Below are 20,557 nucleotides of genomic sequence, written 5' to 3' on the forward strand. Positions count from 1 at the left end.
CTCTTCCATACTGACAAACAGTTCCTTGTTAGCACAGAAGTGTCTAGATGCACCAGTGTCCACAATCCATTCAGTGTTGTTCTCAACCAAGTTGACTTCAGAGACAACTGCAGCGATGACATCTTCATCCTCATTCTCAACCAGATGAGCCTGACCTTTGTTCCCTCCACTTGACTTCAGATTTTTCTTCTTCTTTGTTCTTGCATTGTGCAACAAAGTGCCCCACATGGCCAACACTTGACAATGTTCTTCTTCTCAATCTTGCCCTTAGCTTGGAGACTTCCCTTCTTCTCAGACTTCCCCTTCTTGGCACGATTGTCACCTGATTTCCTGTCAGAGTTAGTATTAGATTCAACAAGGTTAGCTTTGACTGCTAACACGTTCTTTGGCTTAGAGGAAACATACTTAAGCCTATTGGCTTCCTCAATCTTCATGTGGCTCACAAGTTCTTCTTGGGTTAAATCCCTCTATTTATGCTTGAGGTGATTTCGATAATCAGACCAGGAATTTGGTAATTTCTCAATTAAAACATTGGCTTGAAGGATTTCACACATCTTCATACCTTGAGCAAGAATCTCAGCAACATAATTTTCATACACATGGACTTGGTCCATGATAGGCTTAGAGTCAACCAATTTAAGGTTCAACCAATTTCCAGTTACCTACTTCTTTTTCCCGGCATCATCAACACCATATTTCTTTTCTAAAGACTCCCACAACTCCTTAGCAGATTTCATATTTACATACAAATCAAAGATGTTGTTTTTCATGATGTTCAAAAGATGACCTCTAACAAACTTATTATCATGATCAAATTTCCTGATTTCACATTCATTAACAATAACAGTAGTGGTCCTCTGGCTAGGATCAAATTCTTTATTCCTAGGAACAGGAGTACTAGGAATTTCAATCATAGCATTGGTTTGTTCAATAGGTTTTGGGGCATCCTAAAACAAAACATAATCAACCTCTACTTGTTCAAAAGCAATCAACATCCTTTGTGACCATCTCTTATAATTAATTCCATCAAGAGACTCAACCTTAGACAGATCTAGGAATAAACGAGTTTGAGAATTGCTAGTCATGATATCAACAGAACAAATAAAAATATTTTCGCTTCTAAATTGTTGGTAAAATAACTGTTGAAATCAATAACAAACAAAAGATTAGAACTTTCCTGGATTGAAGATCTCAAACTCAAGTCGCGCCGTGGAACAATAATCCACTGCCTTAGAAGCAACATACGCCACCACCGGTACAAGTTTCCTAGTGACGCACGCCCCCCAAGTTTAACGCACCTCTCTCCGTATTCCATGCACCCGAACCCGAAGAGTGAAATTGCTCAAGAATTGTTCAGATCTCAAAGGGTAGGTTTGTGTTTGAGGTTTTGAAAGTGAATGAATGAAGATAGAAAAGGAAAATGCTCTTATTTATATGTGTCCCAAAATTAGAAGACAAATAAATCAAACCGACCTAAGAAAAAAGGCGGGCCCAATCGGGCAACCAGCCGCTCGATCGGGCACGAGATGAAATTTCCCAAACCTGGTGTCGCACCCGGTCAGGCCACACCCGCCCGGTCGGGCGATCTGGAAATCCCACCCCGGGCGAGAAATCGGGCAAGAGCCGCCCGATCGGGCTCGTCAAAACTCAACTCCGTCGCCCAGTCAGGCGAACCACCGCCCGGTCGGGCGCGAGAGCCCTCCTTTTTTCCTTAGCCAATTTTGCCCAGTCGGGCGAACCACCGCTTGATCGGGCACGAGAATCTTCCGTTTGCATTACCATTTCTAACAGTAGCACGGGGCGATCCAACTTGTATAGTAAGTGTGCATCGTTAGTTGTTTTAAACAAGTCCTATCCAAGCTTATTTCGAAAAAATCATGCTTTCGTTCAAAGTCGACAAATGAGCGACAATGTTATTTTTTTGAAAAAAAACTCTTCAATAACACGGATGGTATTCACATTAGTAGGATGATTTACTTTATAGCCACACTTTGGAAGTTATGGAATTACATTAGCCTGTAAATGCTGCTTGTGAGAATCGAACTTATGTTCTTTCCTTAGAAAAGTTATGCCTCAACCGCTAGTCTAGTGAGCATATATAATTATTAACTGCAATATTAATATTTATAAACTTTTTGCTTTTTTGCTGGGTCACGTGACCTACCAGGCCACCATGCCCAAAGGTAGATCTCACTAGTTCCAATCAGTTCGGTTTCAAATTTCCTTCTCTCATAAAATATTCAGTTTAGTTCAGCTTAGTAAATCGGACATGTCCTTAGGAGGATGGAAATTCATGCCTCTCTTTTCTACATTTGCCGGAGATTGCCTATTTACAACCACCAAGTTTTCATTTTGTTCGCGATTGTAAACTATTTTTTTATGTTTTGTACTGAAATTGTTCGCGTTATATGAACAAACAAGGGCGGAACCAAGGGGGCTGGGGTGGGCCTCCCTCTAAGTTTTAGTAATTTGATATATGTTGCTTTAATTCATGTTAGTTGTAACATAGATGAGTTAATTTTGGGTGAAAATATAAAGATTTTTTTCTAGCTTTAAGGGTCTGTTCTCGTACAATTATTTTCAGTTCCGTTTAGTTCCTAATGTCCTTCTCTAATAAAATATTCATTTCAGTTCAGTTCAGCTCAGCTCTAATAAGTTCAGTTCATCTGAATTCAGTCAATAAGAACAGGCCCTAAGTTCGAACCTTCTCTCAAACATTTTTTTTTGATCTCATTTTTTTTTTTTTTAAATTTCAACATACTTCATACTATTTTTATACGGAAATATTACTACATATATTTCGCTTGCCCCCCTATAAAAAATTCTGATTCAGCCACTGTGAACAAATCAACTCTTTTGCACCCCTAACTAATAACTATACAAAAATTAGGGGAGGGGGTGAGCAAAACAAGGACCTATTAAAATTTCTCAGGTCAAAGCCTACTACAAGAAGTTCCTCGAAATTAGAACCAGAACCGAAACTTGAACAACCGAGTGCGAGTGCCCATCATTTCATAAACTGGATCAAATTTTTTTCCAATTCATTTAGGAAAAAGATGTCTTGCATGATTTGGACATAAATACGGTTATGAATTATGATAGGCTAAAGTTGTCATTCTGTTCGCTTTTTCTTTTTAAAACTTGGCTTGGATTGATTTATGATGTAGGCTGCTAAGTGCTAACACAGCAGTTTTATCCGGTTGTGGTTCTAGCATCTAGGTACCTGATATTAACACTGGTATTAATGGGGTTTTGGCTCTGAAAAATTGAGGACTTGAACTGAAACACGTTGCAATAAGTTCTCTATTTTGCTACTCGTAATTGCTAGTTCCTAACAAGTTCCGGTTTCAATTCAAGTGCCCTGATTTTTTTGCTCACCCCTAACAAAAATCATACACAAAAATAATGAATCTATTTACTTTACATAATAGTTTAATACAGACCAAGCACAAAAATGATGATGCAGATTATAAACCCCATCATGTTCACGAACACATTTTTTTTTTGGTTGCTTTTGAAGAAAATAAACGCACTATAAAACAAGAAATGACATTCACTAGATTTACAGAGGTAATTTTTTTTTATTCTTTTGAAAATTAAATAGAAGTAGTCAGAACCTGTTCAAGTCTCAGGTAAAGGTGGGAAAACTTTTTGAATAAAACCTAAGAAACGTTGAGAGTAAAAAGTTGGGTCGACTGCTGATATGGACAATGAATCGAATTGAAGAGATTTATACGCATGCTCGATCTTCTTGCTCATGTTATAATCCTGCAGTATATCAATTATACCTAAGTATAAGACGACATCATAAGCCTCATGATGTGGTGCTTCAGACTCCCCTAGAGTACGCTCCGCTCTTGCTGGCATGTTCACTCCAAGTTGGATTTGAAGCCTAACAAAAGAAAAATCAAAAGATGGAAACCATCAATTTAGACCAAGAAGTATTCATGATAAGGTGCGGATGGAATTAGCAGAAAACCATAGTCATTGTCACCCTTAGCTAATATGACAAAAATCCATACTCCATCCTATATTCAAGTTTAGAAAGATATGGCAGGGTCGCATGTAGATTATGCAGAGGTTCAGAGAGAAAAAGGTGGGCAGGTGCGGCTGCAAGGCCTAATATTAGAGAGAAGAGAGATAAACCTTGCTACAGTGAGTGTGTAAACTTAAATTGAGACAGCCACTATTGGTTTATATTACCTTTTATATAAATCCTCGGATGAAGAAAGTATCATGCAAGAAAGTATATATAGGCAACCACCACTAGAGAAGATGCACATGCGAAGTTTCTCTTGGCTCTGCTTCTAAATTTCCAATAGCCTAGCTTTCCGATTCATCAACAGATGACAATATAACACCCTCAACTCTCAGTCAAGAGAATAGCAAAATGGTAAAGAATATGAAAGGATAACAAGTTTATCCAGCTTTTTCCAACCTACACTTCGTTTTTATAATTTAATAATATTTTTTATATCGAATTTGTTAACTTCAATTCAGAATGTCCTTTAAAAGAGACAGACAAAACCACTAACTGGAAGTCAAAGACAGTAGTATTGACAGCTAGACAAGCAGCATGCCTCAACACTCAAAAAAAGTGACTAAGCTCACATAAACACATTATATGACCAAATGAAACCTTATTTTCCCAACAATGACTTAGTTTCATGGTTACCCTAAAGGTCATTTAGTCTCATATTTGTCCTTTTATTCACAAGCAGTGGCCCGCAGAGGGTGAATGTCCCATCACAAATGAAACCAATCAATTTAAAAAAATAAAAAAAAAAAAAACAAAAATTGTCAAAGGAAAAATGAAAACAATAAAGCACATACAGATGTCTGGTGGACATGATGAGGAAAACCTTGAAAAGAGAGTTACATACCTAGCCGTGCCCGGAAGGAGCAAATCCACTTCTTCATGACCTGCAGCAGAAGCTGCCCGCAATCTACTGCCTCTTATATGAGAACCCACAACGACACTGCTGTCGTCTCCTCGTGGAACCAGTACAAGGCTTTGCGGATAAGCAAACATGCCATCATCCCAAGCATCTGCCATTGTGTCCATTTTAAAATATATCAAAATGTAGAAAAATTGCACATAGAACATTGCACTTTTTAGAAAGTTCATGGGTTACCAACAAACAACATTAACTTGACAAGCGTTAGAAGGAAAAGATTGATGACTTTAACAGTCATCTCCACTTCAACAAGCGTTTGTACCACTGGTAATAGATCAAGTTCACTCAAAATTCTATGTTCCTATTAGATTACAGTTTCCTTCAACACTGTAACCATACATGGCTCTGCTAGTGATTTAAGAGCAAAGTTTACAAGCCCAATGTCATTCAACAACAATGATGCTGTAAGGCAAATAACACCTATGGAAGGAAAGAGTGGAGAATAAGACCATGTTTGTCCAAATTGATGCTAACAACAAAGTTCAAGGCACGTTTGCTAATGGGAATGAATTCGTAAATTTGTAAGGAAAATCTTATGCCAGCGCCAAGGGATTGCATTACCAAGGGCAGTAGTACGACACTTTCCTTGCTAAATTACAACTTAAACCCATTCTCACTACCTCTGTTCATTACCAACAACTAAAAGGGCCTTCATGGGTGGAGAAAGAAATCTGGCATCATGCATATAATTCATCCAAGAAAAATCTTACTTGAAGGGGTAAAATATTGACATTTTCTCCTCTCCAAGTACATATATGGTCATATATAATATGTAAGAAAATAATGGACTAAGCTCGACTGCTATATAATTGGATGGTATAAATATTATCAGAGTGAAAAAAAATTGATCCATTTGATCCAATGTGGACTTGTTTAGGCAGCACTAGCATATGTTTCTGCAAGTCAGAAATTTAATAATAAACCTCTTTTTGAAAGCTCTTTCAATCCTTACCTGTACACTTCTGAAAAAGCTACATTTCAAAAGCAACATTTCATATCAAGGAAAATAGTTGGTAGTAGCTTAGAAACAAACCTTCTTCAGCTACAACGCCCAAACCATCTGAATTCATGCTCCTAGTACGAGACATGATTGAACGGAGGTGCTGAGGAGCACGATAATGCACTCCTAACAAAAGACTGTAATCCATTATGTGCTGTGACTCCAAGAATTTACTATCAGTCTCAATCTGGCTGCAAATTTCCATACAGAACTAATCAGAAATGAAAACCACCTGATCATACATAAATCAATAATTACAAATTCCTGTTCAGTCATGATAGAAAGAATTTCAAAATGGATGATAAGATCAGATGGCCTGAAAGCTCACAGAAATACTTCAAAGATATAAAAATGTTCCAATTATCATAATCATATCGGTAAATCAAAACTTTGTTAATCCATCCATCTCACAAGGCAAATAATAAAAGAGACATTCAATAGCTTATATGTTTACAGGATGTGACAGTAACATATCTTCTATATAGCTAAATCATCATTTTGATAGAAAGATACCCATTCTCACTCTCCCCAGTACATAATAAACAACTTTCTTTTCTCAACTTGACTCTTCCAAGAGTATTGACTTGGTGTCTTTGGAATTTTAAAGAAATCAATGAGACTTAACTCATACAGGGTCATGTGTAACAAGAGGTCTGTCACTCTGTCATACTTTCTTAATCCAACATTGAGAGAGAGGAAAGCAAAGGGCTGCTTTGGCTATATAATTGCGTTAACAAATTTTTTGGAAAAGAAAGGTTCAATAGAGTATGATTGACATTTGACACGGTGATATAGCAAATCACGGGAATTAATGATTTAACAGGATCCCCACTTTGTAGTTACTAAGGCCAGTGAGAAGGTCAATGTAAGCAAAGCAAAAAAGGATACAAAGTCCAATGACATACACATATTACGACACAAACAATTAAAATTTATAGTAACTTACTTTAATAGTGCCTCCCTCCAAGAGTGCTCTAAGTAAAAGCTGTAGTTTAAATCCAAATCTTTAAGAATTGTGTTTTCATCAATTTCAACTTTATCTGCTGAGCGCCCTAGAGAAGATCCCTTCAAGTCAAACCTTCGATGAATCCTTAATTCAGTGCAGAACATATTTCCCATCACCACAAATCTAAACTGCAAGAAACCAAATCATGACAAAGTTAAGGCTCTAGGGACTCGATCCAAATCATAAACGAACGCTTTCAAGATGACAAATGGTCACCAAAAGAATATGAACCTTAACTAGAAAACTACAACTACATTTTTAGTTACCTCCTCCGTTTCGACATAATGGTTACACTTTTCTTCTCTAATAAACCAAGGTGATCACTAAGATAATAAGAGAGAGAAGAGTAAAAGGTAGAACATTGTACAAAAAGAATAAAATAATGTACAGTAGAGACATTGTAATCAAAGAACACTCCCTCCGTCCCTATTTACTCGACACTCTTTCACCCGCACATAATTTCATGCAAACTCATTGCCTTTTAATTTTATTCTGTGACAGTAACTAGAAGTCGTAGGACATTTTTTTTTAATTATAAATGGTGGGTAGTGGAGTTTTTTTTTTTTTTTCCCTTCTTTTAAAAAAATATTATATTTTGTGGGTAGTTGGAGATTTTATTATATTTAGTTGGTGCTGAGGTATTTTCTTATTATAGTTTGTGGGTAGTAAATCCAAATTTAAAAGAGAGAAATAATTATTAACAAAAAAAAAAGGGGGGGGGGTCTATGCATTTTAAGGAAAGATAGAGAAATGTGTCAAGTAAATAAGGATGCCTTTATGTGGAAAGTTATCAAATAAAGAGAGACCGGGGGAGAAATAAAACAAGGCAAGTGGGGGCAAATGATTAGAAATAGTACTAAAATATTCTGCGTCATATGACCCAAAGTCCTAAACTATTAATTTGAAACAACCAAGATAGAAAAATGTAACTACTATCTCAAAACAAAGGGATTAAATTAGGAAAAGGTTTAACTTTAAGATAAACTATAAAACTCCCAATGGTAGTTTATGTTGTTACTTAAAAGAGTAAAAACAGTACAACTATGTTACCTTTTGACCACTAGAAGGTTTGATCCTGTGAAGGCCGAAAAACTTGGTAATAAGTGTATTGTCATATGTACGCACATGGTGGTGATACTCAGGAAGCATCCGCAAAAGAACCTAAATCAATGCACACTGTTAGCAGAAGTTGATCATAAATTCCACACAATTTTTGCAACAGAAAAATAGCAGATTGACATTTATAGCCTTCAATCTAGTTAAGCAGTAGTAAGCAGCATAGTGAAATTCACATAAAGACAAGCTTATTAGAGCAACCAAGCAAGCAAAACATCAACAGCAGTGCCACTTATGTCTACTATTGATGATTGATCAATTTTCAAACTTAAGCCTAGTTTCACAGATACGCAGGTATACCTCCTTTCAAAATAGATTATTAAACATCTAACCAAACAAAAGGAATACAATCAATACATTGCCTCACTTGGCTCACATGCCTACAAGCTTATTTGTTACTCAAACCAAAACTTACATACTCCAGCAGGCTTTGAATACAATCAGTACACTATGAACCTTTCTGGCCAAAGATGGTCTAAACAATCCCAGTGAAACCTTACGGAATCTTCTAGTAGACTTTCAAATTTAGAACATCATGTATTCATCTTCAAAAGATGATTGATATAATCTCGAGTTTCAGTGAATATATGAAGGGAATAACTGGCAAACAAACAAAATAAAAAGTATTCCCATGCTGCTAACATCAATATGTATAGAAATTTAATATGTTAAAGCTGAAAGGAGGGCATCAATAGTTAGTAATGAGAATTGTTGAGTTTTGATTTGACATACAAGATCTAGAAGCAGCACCTACAATGTTGGAATTCGGAACGAGAATAAAACGAAGACAAAAAAGAGAGAGAAAATTGGATGGGAAAAGACTTATGGCATCTTCTAACAGATGTAGAAGTTTCAGTGAAACAAGATAGAAGCAAATGTTAGAAAGGCATCCATTCTCTAGATGCTTATTAAGCTATTATTATAGTAAAAGTGTATAAAATGTAGTAACCTCTATTTTCTTTAGTTGATGTTATTATAGTTCTACACCGTTTATTTGGTTGATAACCACTATTGATAAGATGCAGTATGCGACTGAGTGAAATTGGCATCACATACTACTACATTCCTTATAACAAAAATGACTTGTATCTACACCGTTTATTTGGTTGATAACCACTATTGATAAGACGCAGTATGCGACTGAGTGAAATTGACATCACATACTACTACATTCCTTATAACAAAAATGACTTGTATAATTCAATTTTATAGTTTGGTTAGTCACTCTATCACTTTTGATGTTATTCGTATATCTTTCTGAAACAAGCTCCACACATGTTTACACTATCACAAATTCACGGGTCTACATAACCTTGGTCTCCTAGACTGCTGATGGCAGAATCCATTAAGAATTGCTGTTTTTATTGCTCCAGACTAAACACAGCCTGTGTACTGTACAAAGTTGTTAACAGGGCAGGAGATTACATTTGGACCAACCAAGAATTTTATGAACCAAACATATGAATGATACATGGTAGTTGTGAAGGACGAAATAATGTCTAGATTCTACACTAGTTATTTTTACGCATATGGCCTTTTGTCATAATTGTCTGAAAAAGAACATGAAAGCTAAATAAAGCAGATGAAAACTAACACTAGTAGAAACTTCACACCAACTAGTCAACTACTAAGGCCACATGGTTCTAACAACAGAACACTCCGTATTATTAGAACAAGACATGATATCTACTTAAGAGACAAGTGAAGTTAAACATGCAAAAGGTGAAGTGAAAATTTGAAATAGAAAGAAAACTGAAATTTCTGACAGAATATAAAATATAAGCTAAGCCCCAACCTTTACTTCAGACTTCCGCAGTGTCTTAATCATGAAGCGATCATCTTGAGAGAGGAAAAAGACACTGCCACTTTTCCCAGGCGATGATAATTCCCTCAGGGCATCATTTCCACAGATGGACATCATGTAGTCAGCAGCATCTATTTTGAACATCTCCCTCAGGTTTCTATAAAAATAAGCAAGTTAGCATTTCAAGAGTAAAAACTGATGATCTACGGAGTATGATGTATGTCCATAAATTGAATGAAGAGGGAGAAAGAGATAAGTTTCCCATTATGTAATGGACAAGTAATTAAACTTCAACCTTTAGTTGTGCTTCGAGAAAGCACTCTTTTAGATAATCTGATAGAGGAAAGGCAAACTTTTAAACATCTGAAAAAGTACTGCTCATGCTTTTACAAGCTGCTATAAAATTTTACAAATTCTTTTGCAGAAAGAATTCGTTAAAATTTCACATTCTGTAGTGACTCATATCCAAACAGAGATCAGATCAAGCTCTCCTGTCACCTTCCCCATCGGAGATGAGTGTTTAACTCTCTTACCTTCCTTGCTAAAAGAACCTTTACTACAGTAAAAAAAAAATTACCCTCTTATTGAGTAAGTGGAAGAATACGATACTAACAAGGTTCTTCAAAAAGTCCTAAAAGTCAGTAGAAAGAAAAAGGCCTGATACTAAGCACTTTTAGGAACCCCGTCTTCCAACCATGAAAACCTTTACAAATTCTGGTCCCATGAAAAGACGCCCACTCCTAAGTTATCATGGCAAGTATGACAAAAACATGATAATACCCCACAGAAAAATTGAAGAGGAGGGGGGAAGAAAGAAAGAAAACCTTCTCAAAGATAAGATAATTTGATAATCAAATTTGTCTGCAACATGTGTAATATTTGGAGTCCAATCCAAAAAATTATCATATTAACAACAGAAATGATATCTCAGAAATGCATTAGCATAAGAGTAAAGTAGAAGCAACAGCATTATCTTCATGGATGCTACATAACAAACATCCACGATTCAGTTCCTCGATTAAATCATTCAACAGTTACTACTAAGGACCATGCTTTTCAGAGTGAGCTCATTGCATGAGAACATGACCATTAATCATCATATGTGAGATTCACTAAACTAAATTTGAATGTTCATTGCTGACAGAAAATAGAGCATTATTCTTGAAGACAACAATAAAGATCTACTCAATTCTGGGGTCTGATCAGACTCTATATAGACTTCAGGATAAAGGATTTATGGAGTAGAATGTATATGCAACTATGTCTCAGAAATTTAGAGTCCACGACAAACCTGAAAACCATTGGACAATAATCTTTCCATCTGAAATCATCTGATTGATGAGGGGGTGTCAATTGCGACCCTTCTTTAGGAAAATTCATCCAAAAGCTTGCACGTGGACCAAAGTCAGATGCTCGGACTTCTCGTCTTTGTATGGGAGTGATCTTTCCCACAGTATATCTGAACAAAATCTAATGCAAGTTCAGTATAGCATACTGAGGAAAACACCATCATATGTATGAAAACATTTCTGACAAAACAAGCATGCTTTTTTTAACTCTTTCCAACAATGGCAAAAAAAAAACATTGGTTACAAGATAAACAAGAAAATTGTCCAACACCAAAATGGAACAAGGAATACAAAAAATTGAGAAAGATCCAAGGCTCTAAGAAGAATATTACTTTAATCAGCTAAATCAAATTAGACTGTGGAAAACAGCAGCCCATAACTCTGAGTCTCAGACTTCCAATTTCAGTACAAACTTTGGTCTACCATTAGGCCATAACAAAGCTATGAAATCTCAAATGATTAATAGATCCTATTAATTGAACAATTGCATCATGCTCTACAATTCTGAAGAAAGTGTGAAGACTCCATGTTAATAAATAAATTGCTTGATGGCATGAAAACCAATAACAAAAATGAATACCTGGAGAACTGTGTTAAATCAGAGTAAAGAAGGTGAATTTACCTTATCCCAAGCTGCAAACTGAGCATCAAATCATAACTTCGGTGACCTTTAATAATAGCTTCACCTGGTCTCTTTATGTCTTTTGCTAGTTTCCTCTGCCTCCTTTTTGCTCTTTTAGACCTTGGAGAAAATGAATTATTAACAACCATCTCACTGATCAAAACACCTTGCATATACTCCCGTTCAACAATAGGAATATTTGTCTCAGCTTCTTTATCTCTTCCTTCAGTAAGTGATTCAGCGAAACCAGATGATGTATCATGTCCAATAACCTTCTCAATTGCAACTTCAAGGCTCCAACGTCTCTCAAGAGATATGTTCTTTTCACGGGATTGCTCAAGATTTAGCAAATTACCTTTTGAAAGCTTATCAGAGGGATGACGACGAGCTTCACGGCTTCTGCCAACCTTTACATTTCCCATGTTCACTGTGGATGCTTGACGAAGATGAGACACCTGGTTCTGCTTCTTCAGATCTGGTAATACTCCTCGTTTCCTTAAAGCACCTAAGTAGAGCTCTTGGGCAGCTGGAAGTTTGCTACCATTCGGATAGAATGCACCCTTCCCATCTTTCAAACCTCGAGTCCAAGTTCCCACATAACAACCACCATCGCTCCATGTATAAACTCCAAACCCGTGCATCATTCCATTCAGCCAACTACCTTCAAACATATCTCCGTTAATCCAAGTAAGGCATCCTTTTCCAGACATCAGTCCTCCTTTCATATCTCCTAAGTAAACATTCCCATTAACCCATGTATATTTCCCAGGCCCCTCTGGAGATCCCTGCATCCAGGAGCCCTCAAAGATATCACCATTGGCATAAACTTGATATCCCAATCCATGTTTAACATTAAGTCTCCATCGACCCTTATATGTCATACGCCCTGGCCACGAATATGTACCTTGGCCACTCATATAACCACCTGAAAACTCACCCTCATAAACTGCTCCAGAAGGAAAGCTAAGCCTGCCCCACCCGTGTCTCATCCCCCTTCTCCACTCACCGTCATAAACACAACCATCAGACCACGAATACTTCCCTGACCCCTCAGGCACATTTCCAAGCAATGACCCTGAATAAGATTCTCCATTCGGTAGTTCAATATCTCCCACTCGAAATCCAGAAGCCGTGGAAGATGTACGAGAGATTTCCCCATTCGATACAGCACCAATGCCGTCTTTTAAATTCGAAGCAAAGACATTAAGAGATTGAGTTCTCGCTGGACACAATGCAACTCCTCCCCCGTTTTCGACAGCTGCCACGGGGTCAGACATGCATAAGACTCAAAGATTTCAGGTAGAGTATATTGCCCTCAAAGTACCATTAACAGCCCCAAGTCTAATTAACAACTGCAGGACCGAAAAAAACACAATCAAGAAAAATAAAAACCCAAATATTAGGAAACAAAATAATCTACCAAAAGACTTCAAGCTTAAAGCTAGGGTCCATCCACAGAAAGTGGAAAATGGTAGTTCCACCAACTCCTGTTATTTCACAAAATTCAAACATCAACAAGCAATTATAGTTTCTAGGCTCACTTTCTATCACAATAGTCGGTGCAAATTCAAAATCATTTCAAATTATGGTATATAAGACACCGCAAAGGCATAGATGTACATGGAATTTGATCTCAAGTTTTCGATACTACCCGAAGACTTTATTAGCTTACACAGACTTATTACTGACACATCCCCATGAATCTGATGATGCATTTGAAGAGATCAATCAACCATATCAGCAAAAACACCACATAAGAAGGATGAATATTCCTTACACACTGTGCAAAAAAATTCTTAAACATAAATACAAAAAGATTGTCACTATTGTTACAATTGCACCACTTCCATCCTTTATCTAAAACATTGTTACTGTAATTCCAAAAGAACCTAAAGAATACAAAAAGTTACAGCAAACAAAAAACAAAAAGACAACAAAATCCTAGATAAATCTTTTGCTTTATTCATAGTTATAAAGTAATAACAATGATGATGAAACCAATGAACTCAAATATGACAACATATATAGTCAACCTTCCAATAAATTGTTAAAAACCCAGAAATTATAAACAGTATTATGCAAAAATTAAGAGATAGAAGAAATACCCAGATTGAAAAAACAAAGCAGATGTCCAGCAAAATGCTTATCTTCTGTGAAAAACAGGACAAAAAAAAAATATTTAAAGGTGGGTCAAATAAATATAAACCCTTTATTTGTTAAATCTTTATCAGATGATGTGATACTGAAAGCTCCAAACTTAAGCCTTCAAATCTTCGATTACTGAAAGACCCCCCAAATTTCCTTTTAAGAATATTTTATATTCTAATTGACTGTATCAATTTCTCTTTCCTCCTGGTTTCAGCTTAAATGGATGAAAAATGAAATCTAGCATTAAATTGTTGAGCGTAAAAGTGTAGCAGTTGAATAAAAAGGTTTCCTTTTTATTTGAACACAAGTCACACAACTTCACGACTCACATGGCCTATATTATATCTGTATATCTCCACATTAGCCTAGGGAAAACATTGTGTCTTGTGTCTGATAATATTGAGATTTGAGACCGTAAATAGTATGGATATACAACGTATATGTACTATGTTAATAGTTTGACTCTTTTATAACTTTAATAAGGTCGGTTGATATTAAGGGTGTGTTCTCTTCAACTTAATTTCATTTAAGTTCAATTCACTTCAATTCAGTTTATTTCAGTTTCGTTTCTAATTTCATTTTCTTATATACTGTTCAATTTAGCTCCAATCAGTTCAATTCAATTCAGCCCAACTCATTTCAGCAAATCAAAACATGCCCTTAGTCGTACACGATATTTAGATGGTACGGAGTATTTCGTATCATTCTAATATCAACAAAGACGGTCTATTGGAGTAACAAAACTTGTGTATATCAACTAACATATTAGATTCATTGAAAACTCAAGCTATTAGAGCATGAGAGGTAGAGAAATTTCCCCTTTAAAGACTACAATATTATCTCATGTAATTTAAGGTGCATTCTATTCACCTAATTTTCATTTATCTAAACTTAACTAAACTGATTAAAATTTATCTAAATTTATTTTAGATGTAATTTGAACTTGGGTAACCCTTATTAATTTCAGTTTAGTTTAGTTCAGCTCCAATCAATTCAGTTCCTAATTTCCTTCTCTCATAAAATATTCATTTCAGTTCTATTCAGTATAGTTCAGTTTAGTTCAATTCAACTCTAATTAATTCAGTTCAGTTCAGTTCAGTAAATCAGAAAAAGCCCTTATTTTTCCTAATTGAACTTATCTGAATTTATTTTTCCTAAACTGAACTTATCTTAACTTAACAGAAATTATCTGAACTAATTAGACCTAAATTATAAAGTGAACAAAATTGACCCTTCCCACAAATTAGTTTTAAGTACTTTACGACATATTTTAAAAGTATATGTAATAAGAGTGCATTATATTCACTTGAATTTAATTTATCTGAAATTTTCTTATCTTATTAAAACTAATTTGATCTTATGTGAACTTATTATCCCTAATTAGAACTTAGTTTAGTTATAAATTGAACTTATCTTATATGGAGTATGAAATTATTTGTATTTATTTTACTTGAAATAAGTGAAAATAAGGTGAAAAGAACCGGGCTTAAGTTCTCAATTTCGAATGCATATAAATTGCAAAAAAGTTGTTACTAATATTTTAAAATCAAACATAAGAAATATTCTAATAAACTTTTTCCAGAATAAGTTGCAATTTGTATCTAAAATAGATTTATTTGAAAAGTTAATTAATTTCAGTAACTTTTCCTAGTAAAATACCAAGAGTCCAAGACTACCCTATGTGGAACCAACACCCGCTAAATTCCTTTTCATTGCACAATAGTACACTGGTTTTTTTTAATTCTTTATCATATCTATAGGGGACCAAAACCCACTTTTTATCCCAAATTAATTATCTTTTTCTTAAAGCCATTTTACTTCGGCTTAATTTCAGTTCAGTTTATTTCAGCTTCAATTAGTTCAATTCAGCTCAGCTCCAATTAGTTCAGTTTAGCTCTTAATTTCCTTTTCTCATAAAATATTCATTTCATCTCAGTTCAGTTCAGCTCCAATTAGTTCAGTTTAGTTTAGTTCAATAAACGTGAATAGACCCTTAATCTCTGTATTCACCCACACTCATATTGCAAATAATTTTGAACAAAATATTAGTGAGAACTATTGTCAAAGTTTGTAAGCCTTATATATATATTGAGGCATTCTTTGAAGAACGGAAGGGGGGTAAAGTATTTTTTTTTTTTTCCGAATTTCATCTTAATTTATTATTAAAGTTTAAGATGTGTGTACCAAACAATATGACCACATTGTCCTCATCTACATCTTTGTAATATGTGGCTCTCTAAATACTTATAATATACCTAAATTATATTATGCGTCGTCTACGTAGAATGTTGTAATGCAAGAGGTAATGGTTTCGTTATTGCGATTTGTGAACAATTGTCCTATCTCATGCATTTCACACATTATTTGGATAAGGGTTTTTGGGAGATGTGAAACATGTGGGTTTTGGGCATGATTATATAATACATTAATACATGTATACAACTAATTAAAAATAGAAAAAATACAAAATATCTTCCATAAATGAGTGAGGTTGTATACTATCGTAATAATATATGTCCCACTATATACTTTAATTTTCTTGTACTATCTTGAAGAGACGTGATCACCCAATACTTCTCCTAATTATATTCTACAAAAGAAATTGTAATACTAAAAATCTAAAAAGGTCGGCAAAAGTTGGTGTTTGATTTGTACTTCCTCATATTGCAAATTTTTTTTTTCATTGATACTTAGTGTCTGGGTGATTAGTTTTGTCATTGTTAATTAAAAAATATGTTATCTATAGACACCATGGATGACAATATAACAGTAATAATAAAGTTGTACAAGTACAATTAAAGGGATGGCTTATTAATTATTTAATTTAAATTAGTCTTGCTACTTGCTAGCTAGCCTAATAGAGTAATAGGTCCCTCATATTAATGAATGAATTAAATTAATTTAATTATGATAATGTATTCATGTCCAACGTATTACGTATTGCATACTCTACGACGACCTACGTAACGTACGTAGCTCTTACTTCTTAACAAGTAAGTAGCTCATCAACCCAAATAAGTTATTGAGAACAAGTAGTTGACAATTTTAGGATGGACCTTGTAAACTTGTAAACTTGTAAGCGTACAACTTCACACGCTAAAAAAAAAAAAAAACACTTGTTTTGTACTGCGTATATCCGTATATGTATCTCTCATAGATAATCTATCATCTATTTTCACCGGAAAAAAATAAATAAATAAAATAAAATAAAATTATAAAAAAGAGAGGTCATGTATTAACTAATTAGGCAATGAATCAACATTGTCCTATACTAAGTAATAACGTTATTGATTCCTTAAAAAAAATAAAGTGTTAATGTTACAGACGAATCATCAATACTATATATTAAAGTAATCACCAGCATTATCCCCAAATTACACGTGTCACACTCACATTAAAAATTTTCCCGCCTAATATCCTTTTTTTTTCAGAATAATAAGATAGCTAATAAATAAATAAAAAGAGAATATACAACCTAATAAACAACCTAAAAAATGTAACAACAATAACAACTTAAATAAATAAATAAATAAATTTAATCGTTAATCTGTAAAAATGCATTATATATTCACTTTAATCTATGTATTGTTTGTTTTTTACTTAAAAAAAAAATTCACTCAATTTCAAATTCATAACATGTCAGCAAACTAAAATTAGAGATAAGTTCTTTACATTAATGTATTTAATCTATATGAATTTGATGATATAAATAGATACTACGCATAATTTATATATATATAAAAAAAAAATTCTTTTGAATATTCGAGCGTTTGCTCGGGCAAAAAAACTAGTTAGATACTATTGTGAAATACTCAAATATTTCTCATATGAAAGAAATTTACAGATCATAATACAAAGTATATATTTCGTTTTGTTATTAAAAAAAAGGTATATGTTTTGTTTTAGTTAAAAAAATGAAGCCAATTTCTACATTATTACTCCGTAATATGTTATTGCATATGTTAAATTCGAATATCTATTGTTTCTTTTTTTTAACAAATACTCTGTATAACATATTTCATTTTGTACATTCAGCAATAATTTATTTTAAGTATTAAAGTAAAAGAAATTTAGTATTATGTCATTTTTTGGAATTTTTTTATTATATAAAATAAAAGAGAAATTAATTGTATAGAAAATTAAGTACTCCGTACATAAATTCATTTTCACTACATGTCAACTATAAAAAATATTCCTACTAAAAAATAATTTATTGAAAAGTTAATAGTTTACTGAACATTTAATATAGTCCACTTGAGTTTTTTTTAAAATTCATAATCCATTATTGTCGAACTTGAGTTATTTTTTAGAATTCATAATCCATTGCTAAAGGATGATGATGAAAGAAAAAGAATTATAGAGCAGTAAATTTAGACCATTTGAGACTTTGAGTGTTTGATGTGGTTTCACAAGTGTATAAGCACTAAAAGATTTAAATACTGAGATGTTAGTTAGTATATATTCAAAGTTGACAAAAACATCGTCAAAGTTGATCTTTTGCAAGTAGCTTTTCGGTGAGGCCAGTCGCAAAAATAGCGTGCTCCAATTTTTATTTTTTTTATGATTAGAGAAGTGAAAATTGTTTGTAGGATAATCCTTTAAAAATATGCATATAATTGAAGGGTTAGTTGGGGGATTTAGAGTGCTACGGTGAATTGTTGATAGAGGAATTGTATATTTGTGCTAATGCACGATATATATTATACGCGAAAGAAAATAACAGAAAGTGAACTGTTAGTATTGTTTAAAAATAAGTGAATTTTTATTAATTATTGCAGGCCCAAAAAAAAAATTAGGAAACAAAAAAAAAAAGGATGGGTAGTTATTATCCTTATTGATGTTAGTGTCATAGATCTACTTTTGATCTTTTGCAAGTAACTATTCGGTGAGGCCAGTCGCGCAAATAGCGTGCTCTAATTTTTTTTTTTTTTTTTTAATTTTATGATTAGAGAAGTAAAAATTGTTTGTAGGATAATCCTTTAAAAATATGCATATAATTGAAGGGTTAGTTGGGGATTTAGAGTGCTACGGTGAATTTTTGATAGAGGGATTGTATATTCGTGCTAATGCACGATATATATTATACGCGAAAGAAAATAACACAAAGTGAATTGTTAGTGTTGTTTAAAAATACGGTTGTTTCACCATATGCCACTGAGTACTTAAAAAAATTCACCAAATGCCATCAAGGTTTTCAAAATTCACCAAATGTCATCGAGCTTTTAAAAAATTCACCAAATGCCATTAATGACCAATGGCCATTAACTCCGTTAGTCATTAAGATTAAATCTTGACACGTGTCATAATATGATTGGTTCATTTTAATTATTTATTTTAATTAATAAAATAATATTTTTTTTCTTCATTTTTCGTGGCAAAAATTGCTCGGGTATAGTTTTGGGGGCCATTTTGACCCTTTATGGGTATAAATTAAGCTCGGAATTGACGAAAAAAAATAACGTAAAAGCTCCGTTTTGTGTGTTGACAATACTTCGATTAGCATGCCATATTTTTTAACCATCAAAATTGATCGGGTAAGGTTTTGGGGGTCATTTTGACCCTTTATGGTAATTAATTAAGCTCGAAATTAATTAAAATAATATATATGCTCCGTTTTGTATGTCGATATCGTAAAAAAATTTCCGAAAAAAATGCAAAACGGGGTATTTACTTTTTTTTTTTTGCCAATTTTGAGTTTTATTTGTACCCATAAAGGGTCAAAAATGAACCCTAAAACCTTACCCGAACAATATTCGTCACGAAAATAAAAAAAATATATTATTTTTATTCATTAAAATAAATAATTATTGTGTATTAATTTTAAAAAGTAATGATATTTGGTGAAATAATTTTCCAAAGTAATGACATTTGGTGAAATAAGAATTGCATTAATGAAAAACTAACGTCCATATACTATTAGTGGCACGAGGTGTCATTGTATTGTTTGTCAGTGACATTTGGTGAATTTTGAAAATTTTGATGGCATTTGGTGAATTTTGTAAGTACTCAGTGACATTTGGTGAAATAGCCGTTAAAAATAAGTGATTTTTTATTAATTATTGCAGTCCCTTTAAAAAAATTGGGATGGGTAGTTATGGTCCTTATTGATGTTTTTTTAAAAAAAATAATAAATAAATATATAGTGGGATGGGTACTTGGATAGTTATTGTTTTTTTTTTTTTTTTTTAAAATGCATGAGATTTGAGTTTTGGAGATTCGAAGGGCTGTGGTGAATTGACTCTGTAATTATATATAAGATTAAGAGAATGTAAATTTAAAATCTTTTAAAGTAAAAGAAAAGGATTACTTTAATTCGTTCAAATGAATTAAAGTAATCAAATGGTAATCAATCATAGGAGAGTATGAGTTTTAATGTAGAGGAATGAGTGTTGTAATATAAGAAGTATTTCAAGGCTATATTCTAAAATAAGAAGATCGAAAAGATGATCTCGTGACAATGAAAGAGTACAGTGTGTCGTGATGAAAATCACTGACTTGAAAACGAAATTCCGGCGCAACCGGGGTGCACTATTGTATTCGCCGGCACGTTCCCT

General features: G+C 33.7%; 1 protein-coding gene across 1 annotated transcript; it reads right to left on the reverse strand.

The window, feature by feature from the left end:
* Nucleotides 1-3,393: 3,393 nt before the first annotated feature.
* On the reverse strand, nt 3,394-14,394 carry LOC110706154 (phosphatidylinositol 4-phosphate 5-kinase 9-like). The gene is made up of 9 exons (XM_021884059.1): nt 13,961-14,394; nt 11,856-13,207; nt 11,176-11,343; nt 9,876-10,041; nt 8,015-8,125; nt 6,905-7,092; nt 5,992-6,149; nt 4,884-5,049; nt 3,394-3,892 (listed from the first exon to the last, which is right to left on the reverse strand). The coding sequence occupies exons 2-9, from the start codon at nt 13,130-13,132 to the stop codon at nt 3,622-3,624; spliced, it is 2,505 nt and encodes an 834-aa protein (XP_021739751.1). The 5' UTR covers nt 13,133-13,207; nt 13,961-14,394; the 3' UTR covers nt 3,394-3,621.
* Between the last annotated feature and the right edge of the window lie 6,163 nt (nt 14,395-20,557).

This window comes from Chenopodium quinoa, unplaced genomic scaffold (assembly GCF_001683475.1).
Source record: "Chenopodium quinoa cultivar QQ74 unplaced genomic scaffold, ASM168347v1, whole genome shotgun sequence".
Lineage (NCBI taxonomy): Eukaryota > Viridiplantae > Streptophyta > Magnoliopsida > Caryophyllales > Amaranthaceae > Chenopodium > Chenopodium quinoa.